Source organism: Artibeus jamaicensis, unplaced genomic scaffold (assembly GCF_021234435.1).
Source record: "Artibeus jamaicensis isolate MK-2021 breed Jamaican fruit bat unplaced genomic scaffold, CSHL_Jam_final contig_332, whole genome shotgun sequence".
Classification (NCBI taxonomy): Eukaryota; Metazoa; Chordata; class Mammalia; order Chiroptera; family Phyllostomidae; genus Artibeus; species Artibeus jamaicensis.
Window position 1 is genome coordinate 13,721,613 of NW_026521788.1, and position 12,551 is coordinate 13,734,163.

Genomic DNA, 12,551 nt, shown 5'->3' on the forward strand with positions numbered 1-12,551 from the left:
TAAGTTCAGAACCTGGGATTCAAGTTTAATGTGGTCTCAGTTCTTTCCTCACTCACAATCCACACCGAAAAAGGAACCTGTCAAACCACGATCTCGACAGCCTTCCTTAAAATATTTTAATTGTAAAGCAATACAATAATAAATAAAATTTACTTTCTTAACTATTTTTTAAATATTTAGGTAAGTAGTGTTAACTCTAATCACAGTGTTTTATAACATCTCTAGAACTTTTTCTTCTTGCAAAACTGAAACTCTGCACCCACAAAGCAATGCCCCGTTTTCTTGTTCCCAGGCAACCACCTCACTCCTGTTAGACTCAGTATATTCCCAGAAGTGGAATTGCTGGATCGCGTGGTAATTCTATTTTTAGTTTTTCTGAGGAAACGCAACACGGTTTTCTGGCAGCTGTGCTATTTTGCATTCCCGCCAGCATTGCACAAAGGCAGACAGGTATGTTTTTAAATAAATGCCAGTTTTAGTCTCAAACTGAGTGAACAGATAAGCCTGCATTGTCGAATAGTGATTAAATTCTTGAAAATTGAACTGAACTAAAAATCTAGGCCTCAGACCTTAGCTTCTATAATTAAAGCCATGCACTATTTAAACATGTACTAAAGACTTATAAGAATAGGTCCTCATCCCATTTTGAGAAGAAGAAACTTAGCAGTCCTTTTCCTAGAGACTAACAAATAAGAAGAACAAAGCAGGTGTTGAGCCAGTGCAAAGGTATTCAGAAAAGGACCCCTACTCCCTGAAAGTAAGCACAAGTGTGTCCATAAATGGCACTCTTACCCTCGTTTTGGCATCAATTTTAGCTCCTCGATCAAGCAGTAGTTTTACCATATTGGCATTTCCTCTTTTTGATGCAACATGTAAAGGAGTGATGTCGTTCTGTGGAAGAAGAGAAAAAGTTATAGTTTGGGTATCTTCAGTTCAATCAAAACATTACTTCCTGAAGTGTTTCCAGCCTTTATAATTTTTCTTATTTTTTAAAACATTTCGAATAGCATGCTTCCAAACATTTCTGACAGTAACTGTCTTCAGAAGAAGCCCCTCCCTGTCCCGAAAGGCATGCGTTTTAACAGACATACACTGTAGGGTAGAGTCTAAGCTCACTTGTTTTATTTACTTGAAGTGATTGATAATTTTATTTTTTGGCTCTAAAATCCTGTACCTTTAAGTCAGTGTGTTTTCCTGTGGATCTGTGTAGTACATATTGGATAATGAGTGGATGAACAAGAAGCGGCCGATTACGTCAGCCCAGCCTGAGTTAAAAAGCAGTTTCATGTTACTCAGAGCCTTACCTGGGTTCAACTGAGAGCGCAGGAGGTCAGAGGGAGTTCTCCAGTTTGTGAGTCTGTCACTACTGTGCAAACTCACAGGACTTCCCAGGCATGGTGGGCTAAAACTTGTTCATGGGCATTTGTCAGCAATATCACAGAACACTGACTATGGTTTTTATAAAGAAAATGAAACAAAACTACTGTGGAGAAATCTGAAATTCCAGTCATGATCTCGCAGCCATAGTTCTTCCTCTATGCATCTTTATATGTGTGATGGTTGTTTTCAGACTGCCAAGGACATATGCGTATATAGTGAAAAACATTCTCTATTTCAGTTCCTTATTCCTGTGTAGCAGCAATACGGGTTTAAGAGCTGTTGTCCCCAAAAGTTGATGACATGATAAATGAACTAGGCTCAAAGGGGTTATATTTTTGTTCTTTGGTAACAGATACAATATAATAGCTATGAGGCATTAATCATTTCCTGTGTTAGTCACTGTGATAAATTTTTTACTATCTCATCTAAATCACATAATCCTCACAATATTATATACAACCTGAATTACAATGACCATTTTACAGATGTAGAAACAATTCACAAAACCAGGATTCAAAATAAAATCTGACACTTAGACTCATGGTTTAAAAAAAACATTTTGTAATGAAAAATTTCAAACAGGCACAAAGTTTCAGAGAAAAGCATATAAAGCATGACCCTGGTTCAGTAATGATCAATCCCTTGCCAATGTTTTTTTCTGGACTCCCCAGTAGTTTTTTCTTGCTGATTTTAAGAAGAGAAGAAAACGTCTTAGGAATCATGTTTTTTCATCTATAAATACTACAATGCAATGATCTCAAACAGATAAGGATATTCTGAAAAATGATCATGCCATTATAACAAACAAAATACACATAACTTCATAACACCAACAACCTCTCAACGTTCAGATTCTCCCATCACCACCAATGATCTCAGCTGGGTAGTTCAAATTGGACAATCTACATCTAGGTTGAACTGTCTCTTGGGCCTCTTTTAATCTCCACAGGTGCCCTACTCTACCTTCTTCTTTCCATGTTCATATATTTATTGAAAAAAAAAACCCTGGGTAATTTATTGTGCAGGATTTTCTACATTCTAGACATGATTGATTGCATCCTCATGGAGTGTTGTTTAGTGTATTCTTTTTGCCCTGTATTTTCTATAAACTTCTCTAGTCAAGTGCTTTTAGCCATTATACATTCTCCCATCTTAAGAACTTTTTATATCTCATTATTCTTAGATGCTCAAATATAAATCAATAAAAAATCATTAAATGAAAGAAAAAAGAGACATAAGTAAAATAAATTTTTTTGTGTGATGCTGAAGGGGAATGAATGGGACTCATATTACTGCTCAGGGATAGCCAACCTTTTTCTACGAAGGGACAGATAGCAAATCTTTTTGGCTTTGTAGGTCATACTATCTTTATTGCAACCATTCAGCTCTGCCACTGAAGCACTAAAAAAGCCCTACACAATATGCACAGAAAAGAGAGTGGTTGTGTTCTAATACAACTTTATTTAAGGAACACTTCAGAATTACAACTAAATTGTAGAAGAACCATCACCGAGAACCACCTAAAGACTAGCTGAACAGAATTCCTATAACTCAGGATGTAAAGAAGGAGCTACATTGAGATAGGGTGATACCATCGTGCATTCTTGGGTGGCCTTCACAAGCCTCATACTACTGTGGACAGATGCTGTAGTTTCTCAGGTACAATTGAGTGGAGCAGTGGGTCAGTCTGTCACACTACCTTGTACCTACTCAACAGCTAATAAAGTCACAGCCAGGTAGGTGCTGGGGCTGAGGCACATGTAGTTGTTCTCTATGCTCAAATCAGTTCCCTGGGACTACTGGATACCAAGTCACCTTTCAGAGGAGTGAGCCTTATAAGATAAATGGAATCATTTAGAAAGGGAATGTGTTTTTAACCATAAAAAATGGAGCACGGTTTGATGGTGGCATGTACTGTTGCTGTAATAAGCACTCAGGGTAGCATAATGATTTAAAAATCAACATATTGTTAAACATTAAGCCAGCTTGACCTAAGGTCACAGTGTTCCAATATCACCTAACTCCTCTGCCTCTGCTCCTGTAATGCCAGCATCCAGGCAGAACCTCAACATACCACCGCCTAAGGTCACTGGGGTTCCCACATCACCTAGTGTCTCCACCTCTGCTGCTACAACACCAGTGTACATGCAGAGCATCCTGAGAGAAACCACTTCATTTTCCCAATGCCAACAATAGAAACCCAGCCTCTCACAACCACAGGAAACAAATGTGACCAGTTCCCATTGAATGCTGGCCCAGTAGATAGGGGAATAGCACTGAGGCACAGCTTTCAGGTGGCATTTGGCAACACAATGAAACTCACATGAGCCCAGAACAAAGTCCATGGATGAGCACCAATGAGATGCTCTACCTTGAAATCTCTATAATTGCCATAATACTCACTATTTTGGCTCTCATAATTACCAAAAAAGTAGTTATGCACAAGAAGAAAGGTGGTAACAATAAGTGAGTTTTCATCAAATGACACTAAGAATGGAACTTTGCAAAATACAGCTGCATTGTACTTCAAGAAGATGACAAAATCCATCTAGAGAAGAATTTTTACAGCATGCATTAAGGCTCCCTGGTCTTCTGAGGCCTTATGGTCTTGACTGCAGAAGACAAAGACCAATAACCATGTCAGGGACTTTTTAGGATCCAGAATGATTTTTCTGTCAACTTCCATAGCATTTTAACATGGAAGTGATGTTGGGTAGTCAAGTCACTCTAGATTATCTGTGTATAGTCAACCTTACTGGTAATAAGGTCCTAATTTTTTATATAAAAACTATTTATAAAAAAGAGATGGTGAGCCTGATTTGGGCTGGTGTTGGTAATTTGCTAACCCCTGCTCTAGAACTACTAGCTTACAACTGAAAATTTAACCACATGTAGCAGGTTACAACAGAGGAAGTAAAGTCTATGTTGTGTATTATGCATGCTTTGATTCTCATTGGCGTGGACTATTTTTTTATGTGAATGAAAGTAGATAAACTTCCTTATGACTTCTTAATCGTCTTGTTTGTCTCTCCTGTCTGAGTGTACTGTGTGTCACTTTAATGACTCACGCAGCACCATGGATGAATTCTAGACCTGAGACAGCAGGTGGAGCGTCAGGTTAGGTCTATTTGAAATACACTCTGTGACAGGAGGCTTACTGAGTCCAGTGTGAGATATAACATGAATTCATCACTTTCCTGCAAGAGTCAAGGCTTACGTGCTCTATCTCCCTTAAAAAATGTGCCCTTGCCTGGTTGATTAGGACTTCATTAACCTTTATCCCAAGTAGGCTAATTTTAGTGAGAGAAAAAACTCTATTTCTAATTTTATTTTCTTCATGTATTCTCATATATTCATTCAGTCATGTACTCTCTCTTGTGGTGTTTGTGTAGATGTCAAAGGGTGTCTTGAATATTTCTAAACCCTACATTTTCTACACCTGTCTCTGCTTAGAGAAACATTTCATATTCCTATAACACTTAAAAAGTACTGCAAAGAGCTCACACTGTATAACATCATTTTATCTTCACAACAATCTACTGAAATGAAATAACACCATTAACCCTACTTGACAGATAAATAAAATGAGGAATAGAACCAGCCAGTAATTAATGTATTTAAGTGACAGCTAATTGGAGGCAGAATCAAGATCAGAATTCAGTTCCAGACCCTTGGGCAGTGGTATTTTCATTCAGGGGTCCTAATGCCTCTGTTTAAAACTATTGCCTGTCATCTTTGTCAAATGTGGCTTCTGAATAAAATATATGCTTTTGAATTTCTGAATCAGGTAATGACTCCTTTTGTCAACTGGAAACAAATCTAAATGATAGTGTTACCTTCGGACTACTCAATAGGATATTTACATGTTGATCCCCAAGTTATTCAATAAAAATGTTTTATGCCCTACTTATGCCTGAGGCCCCTGGCTGCATTTCAATTACATAAGGGAGCGACAAAGCAATGGAATTCTAGCATATCAAAAGAGCCCAATGATGTTAGAACCAAAAGGCTTGTTTAACAGAACTTTTGTTTGCTGTTGGTTAAATGGAAGTTTGTACTGCTTTCTGGGATGCAGTTTGGCAGTACATAAAAAGGCCTTTAAACCTACCACCACAGATACAAAGAAGAGGTTGACTGCCATGGTAGAAAGGGCAGAAATGCTAATGGAGACCTACCCTGAGGCCTAGGCATGCTCCGTAAGACTGAAGCTGAGCCAGAATGAAAGACCCTCAGCCCCAGGATAAGCCCAGCAGGAACAGCAAGCAATGGCACCCAACTGCTGAGGGCAGGCAGGAGCTTGGCAAAAGATGTTTTATGTATAAGAGGTATGCAGGAAAGCTGAGGTGGAGCACTAACTCCAAGTAAAATTCTCTGACCCACACCCCCTCTGCTAGCATCAGAATAAGGCAATGACAGCCCCTCCTCTAGAGGAGTTAAAAACCTATGGTGCACTCAGAGAAAAGATAAACTAAGCTCAACTCTTGACTAAAGTGGCTTAACCTTTCACATTTACAGCCTTGTAGAAGACAAAGTATGCCCAGTTCCAGACAACGACACTATTTACCTCGTTTTCTCCTGTTCTGCACATAATACTCAGTATTCTAGCTAGTGGGACAGAGGAACAACATGAATCAAAACTTAGGGAAAGAGCCCTGGCTGGTGGTTCAGTTGGTTGGAGCATTATCCTGTACACCAAAAAGGGTGCAGGTTTGATCCTTGGTTGGCATGCGTACAAGAGGCAACTGATCAGTATTTCTCTTCACTTCTCTCTCTCCCCACTTCTTCCTATCTCTCTAAAATCTATAAACATATCTTTGGGTGAGGATTTTTAAAAAGTTAGGAAAAGAGTCAAGTGGAAACACTTAGTAAGAAAAGCCACAATATCAGAAATGAATTCCTTTGGCTCATCAGCTGACTGAACATAGCTGAGGAAAGAATCGGTGAACTAAAAGACATGTCAAAAAATAGTCCGTATGAAATAAAGAGAAAAAGAAAGAGTAGGAAAGAAAGAAAAGAGAGTCCAGGAGCCATAGGACAATATAACATAGATGATTAGAATCATATAAGGAGAAGAAAGAGAGAATGGAGCAAAAGAAATATGTGAAGCAATAGTGGTCAAAAATGACCTCAGAAGAATGAAGTACATCAACCCACATAATCAAGAAACTCAAAGGACAACAATCAAAATAAACAACAAACAAACTCCACAACTAAATATGTCAGCCAAATTGCTCAAAATGACAGATAAGAAAAAAAATCTTGGTAGCCAAAGGAAAAAGGACATATTTCTCATAGAGAATAAGAGTCTTGTAAAAAGACTCTTATTACAGGAGACTGCTCATGAGAAATTACGCAATCCTAAAAAAAAAGTGATATCTTTACATACTGAAAACAAATGGAACTCAAAGAAGAATTCTATTCTCAGTAAAAACATCTTTAAAAAAAACAAGAAGAACTTTTAAAGATAAACAAAAGCTAATACAATTCATCAGTAGCAGACATGCAATATAAAAAAAAGGTTAAAGGAAGTTCTCTAGGCAGTTGAAATATGATAGAAGACAGATACTGAGATCTATACAAAGAAATATTAAAAAAATGAAGGTAAATATTAAAGCTAATTGATTGCCTAAAGCAAAAACATTAACAATAAATTGTAGAGTTTATAATATGTGCAAAATAAAATGTAAGATGCCAAGTGCACACAGATGATAGAGAAGAATTAGAACTATCCTGTTCTCAGGTTCTCATACTAGGTAACGTGATGCAACATCAGAAGGTAGACTGTTATAACTGAGTAACATAGGAAGCATGATATAGTAAGTATGAAGTAGGATATAAAAGAACATGAAAAACACGCTCTCATTTTTTGAACATAAGTTTATGTATAGATACATTCTAAAAGGCTATAAAGATAAATATTGACACAAATGTTAATGATTTATCTCTTGATGAAGATTACAGGTGATTTTTTACTTCTTCATGCTTTTCTAAGAATTTGTGTACATTTGTACAATGTATGGTGAAAACCAGATTGCATTTCTTTGTTATTTTTGCCTAATTTGCAGTCCATGACCTCCATCTGAGTTCCCAACATTAGCATGGCCATGGAAAGGTTTAACCTACCTATTAACTTTCCGAATATTTGAACTTTTAAGGAAGCTTTTAAGTCTGGAGATATCTTGAAGGTAAATATATTTCACTAGTTTTTTTTCCATTAATGTAGAAAATAAAGTACAACTAAAGACCTTTCTATCTATGAAGAAAGCTGAATTAAAACTTGAATAAAAACAAAAAGCCTGGAGTTTTGAAACTAACCTGAATTTAGTGAAAACAAAAGTAAACAGGGCTCTAGTTTGTATGTTAGCTTTACATGCAATATTTTTTCTCGTATGGAAGATGTAAACATCCAGTGTAATGTAGTACATTAGCATTTTGGAAGTTTTTGTTTTTTCACTGGTGAGGACCTCTGAATTCATTCAGTCTAATTTCCCATTTTATAGGTAAGGAAGCGACTGGAGAGGTTAAGTGATAGCCTGGAGTCACAGAGCTTGAAGCCTGGCCAAGACCCTGGGGTTCCCAGTTCTCAAATGTTGCCCTTTCCATGTCACTAAGCTCTTTAGGTTTAGTTAAAAATCACCGTTTTCAAGTCAGACAAAGAAAGAAAAATGGCAGATGATTTCACTTAGTATGTGGAACCTAAAAAACAGAATAAACAGAAAAGGAGAACAGAAACAGACTCATAGATACAGAGAATATTTTGAAAGTTGCCAGATGGGAGGAGGGTTGGGAGAGTGGGTGGAGAAGGTAAAGGGATTACAAAGTACAAATTGGTAGTTGCAGAACAGTCATGGGGATGTAAAGTACCGCATAGAGAATATAGTCAATAATATTGTAACTATAAATGATGTCAAAGGGGTACTAGATTTACCAGAGTAATTACTTTGTGAGTTATATAAATATCCTATCATGGGGGTGTACACCTGAAACTAATAAAATTTTGTACATCAGCTGTAATTAAAAAACAACTATTATCTCTAGCACAATAGCCACTTATTTCATTTAACTTTTTCATTAAACTATTCAATTTAATTATTTACTCCAAAAAATTCTTAAAGTGTGAATCTGATTAACCAATCCCTTTCTTCTCTAGTGTTTACTTCTTCTCAACCCTTTTTATGAAGATGGTGGATAAAGACAAAAAAATCATATATATACATACATTTTCCAAACAACATCAAGACAAATTGGCCCTAAAAATATTGTATGAAACATTAACATGAGTTGGGTATTCAGAATTTTGACCAAACAAAATCAAAGCACTCAACAGGTTTAATTCTCTCCAATTTCCAGAGCAATGACCTAATGAAGTACTTAAAACAATGTGGATCACTGCTGTGTCCCCAGACATGAGCACGATCTGTGTCCTCACTACACTTCTGGGCTCTCTCCACCCCCACCTGCTTGTCCATGTTCTTCTGTGCTATTCTCCTATTTGACCTGAAATAATCGGTGAGTTCTAACAGGGTATTGTTGCAGTTGGCAGTTCTTAGGATGAATGCAACAGGTGTCAGAGCAGTGTCAGCCCAGCACAGCGCAGTCTGTGAAAACTTCAGATGTCCCACGGCTGGGCAAACAGTGACAGAGAGGAGGGGGAAGAAGAGACAGAGCTGTGGCTGATGCAACATGTGGTATATAACATGATACATATGATAGTACATGAGAGAAACGTGTGCCATACTTTTAAATACAAGCACTTGGGAAAAACGACTGCCTCTGCTGGAAAGTGGTGAAATTGCTTGCCTATTTCTTCCCTCTTCCCTTTTTTTTTTTTTAAACCCAGCTGAGATGGTAGCCAAGTTCCTTTATGAAATAATCACTAAAGCAAGATCATTTCTGCATTCTCACAAAGCCCATTCCGGGCCACCCTTATCTTACTTATAATAAATGGCCAACTTTTTGTTCTGTTTAAATAGATAAAGGGCAGTGGATTTCTGATCTCTTCTACTCTCTCATCTTTTCTGTTAAAATGTCTGGGGAGGTTATTGCCAAGCGAAAGATCACTAGGTGGATGATAGCACTCAAAGTCTTTTATCTTTCAACCTTTATTTTAAGAGAGAGGGAAAAGAGGGGGAAAAACAGGAAGAGAAACATCAGTGTGAAAAACATCGGTCAGTAGCCTCTTGTACATGCAATGATTTCTGACCTCCTCTACTCTCTCATCTTCCCCCCCCAACATAACCTTAGCTGCACGCACAATGCCACTGTCACCAGCGGACAGGGAAACTGGAACTGAAACTGGTCTGGGGCCCCTTCCCTCAATTACAAACTCCTCCTTCACCTAAGCACCACTGGGTGTTCCTGCCACACCGATTTCTGGAGATATCTTGTCCAATGGTTGTCAATATATTCTTTACATTGAAAAAAAGTTTGTAATAAAATACATATACAACTTCCACCTTAATGATTTTTGAGTAAAACAATTAAGTGTTAAATACATTCCCACTGATGTGTAACCAACCTCCAGAACTCTTCACCTTGCAGTACTGAAACGCTATACTCATTAAACAACTACCCATCCCAGTCTTCCCCAGGCTGTGACAGCCACCATTCTACTCTCTATCTCTATTTTTTTTTTTACTCCTCTTGGTACTTCCTGTAAATGGAATCACAGGGTGTTTGTGTTTTTGTGAATAGCTTCATTTACTCAGCATTATGTCTTCAAGGTTTATTCATATTAGGGCATGTGTCAGAATTTCCTACCTTCTTAAGGTTGAATAATATTTCATTGTATGTATGCACACCATTTTGATTCCTCCCTCACCTGTCAAGGGCCACTTGGGTTGCTTCCACCTTTTGTCTATCGTGAAGAATGCTGCCATGAATGTGGGTTTATAAATATTTCTCTGAGGCACTACTTTCAATGATTCTTTGTATATACACCCAGAAGTAGAACTGCAAGATCATATGGTAATTCTACCTTTAGCCTTTTGAGTAACCTCCACACTCTTTTCCATAGTGGTTGTACTATTTCTCGTTTCTACAAACAGAACACAAGGGTTTCAGTTTCTCCAAATCCTCACCAACAACTGTTCTTTCCTCATTTTTGATAGTGACAAATCTAGTGGGTATTCAATATATGCTTTTCAAATATTTTTAGTATACATTCCAAGATTTCCATAATTCCATAAACAATGAGTAATTTCTGGTCATTGAAGATTGAAATAATAAATGCCTTTTTTAAGAATTTTTCAAAAATTCTGCAAGAATTTCTTTTCAGAAAAAATAATTTTGCTACAAAAAAACCCAAACCCTGAAACTTACTCATTTAGACCAATTAAGTTCTTCATTTCACAAGAGACTAGATGTAATTAAAATTAAAAACCAATCCTACCATTTATTAAACTCTTTCTTTGTACACATCTTATGTGACTTGTATCATCTCACTAAATCACCACAACAAGCCAGGAAACAGATGCTACCACTCAAATTCAGAGTTGAGCGAAGTGAAACTGGACAGGGCCACAGGTCATGTGGCTGGAAAATGCCCATGCTGGAATCTGAACCTAAGTTATCTGGGTCTAAAAGCTGTGCTGGCTCTTTCCACAGGCTCACACAGGAGAAGATACATACAGAATATACGTCTCAGCTTAATTTGGGCAACCATTAGCTCTAGTTCTCAGGAAGCACAATCTCTAGACTGAAAATGCTGAACAATTTCCAACCAAAAGGAAATAGCGTATCTTAAACCTGATAAAGATATTCAGTATCTAAAAGAGTGGCTAGTTCAACTCTGTCATTTTAAACAAGAAAAGCTGATGGCTTTCACATTTCTTTAAAGCTGTCACTATTGATGATTCAAAAGTAGCCTGTTGTCTGTTATAGCAAAGAAAGTCCCTCCTAGCTAGACATATCTGAGTTAGAGACATATAATAATTAAGCTAAAAGGGGTATTAAAATACAGATATAAAGTAATCAATTGCTTTCTATACTTTGCAAAAAGTTGTTTGAAATGTTTATTTAAAATGAGCTAATAAAATATTAGATTTTCTGTAATATTTCTGAAAATATATTAAAAATATCTACTCCCTTTTTAAAACACTTTAAAAATTATTAAAAACGAAAATAATAAGGGGCATTACAACAATACATTTTCTATACACCCATAGCATTTCTGATACATCGGGAACTAAATTCTTATCTGAGTTGAATATTTTTCTTTCCCCTCCAAAAAGTAAATCACTCCTGTAGGCTTTTGAGATGTCACTTAACGTGAAACTATTGGTTTCTCAGGTATCCTGCCCTCACTTGGTCTTAGGATAAATTAAACTCTTGCTGAAGTTTCAAACATGTCAAAATGTTTCAACAAATGTCCTTGAAGTTTCTAAAGATGGTTTAGAAGCACGCAAAGTCGGTCTAATGCAAACTGCCTTGTCTGTGTGCAGCACCCCTCTTCTAAGGAGACAAGGCTGCTCTTCCAGGGCCCCGAAGACCCCAGCACCCAGTGGCTGACACCCCACCCTCCGTGTCCATCGGGCACTGCTGCCATCGGGTGATGGTTGTGCACTGAGGCACAGTCAACCGAGTTTGAAGATCTGGATGCAAACTCCTGTTGTTCCATTTAACTCTCAGCAGGATCTGGGACAGACAACGTCTTAGGATCTGTCTGCTCATCTGTAAAAACGTCTATTCTTGTGAGTCTCAACTGATGCAAAAGTATTTTGTAAGCTTTAAATATGATGTAAATTCAAGGTTATATTATGAAGGGGTTATAAACATAACGATAACTGTTACAACTGAGTGAGTGTCAGGATTTCTATGGTTCAACTACAGACAATTTATGTAGAAAAAGATCTTCATAGCATGGCCTCAACCAGTGCATTTTAGTGAGGCCTGAGGAAGCAGCCGAGGAACTTGGTGGAAACACAGATTGCAAGGCCCACCCTGAATGAACTGAATCCAAACCTAGGGTTTGGGAGGCTGCTGGCCAGCTGGGGAAAACTGGGCGCAAGGCTCGGTCTTGGAGGCTACAGGAAAATGGATTTAATTTTCAAACTCAGAGAAACTTGCTTTCCAGAGATGAGCCTGCTTTGTCTTTCTTACCAGAGAAATGTATATCAAACCCTTCTGTCATAAGGTCACTAAGTTTCTAAATATTAACAGTCCATTCTAAA

The 12,551-nt window shown here is 37.5% G+C and overlaps 1 protein-coding gene across 5 annotated transcripts in view; it reads right to left on the reverse strand.

Moving 5' to 3' along the window:
- Positions 1 to 12,551, reverse strand: part of ANK3 (ankyrin 3) — a 326,106-nt gene that overhangs the window by 184,946 nt on the left and 128,609 nt on the right. For all 5 annotated transcript variants that reach the window (XM_053663869.1, XM_053663868.1, XM_053663866.1 and 2 more), the window contains exon 8: positions 793 to 891. In XM_053663869.1, coding sequence (XP_053519844.1) covers positions 793 to 891 — 99 coding nt within the window. The remainder of the gene's footprint in view (positions 1 to 792; positions 892 to 12,551) is intronic.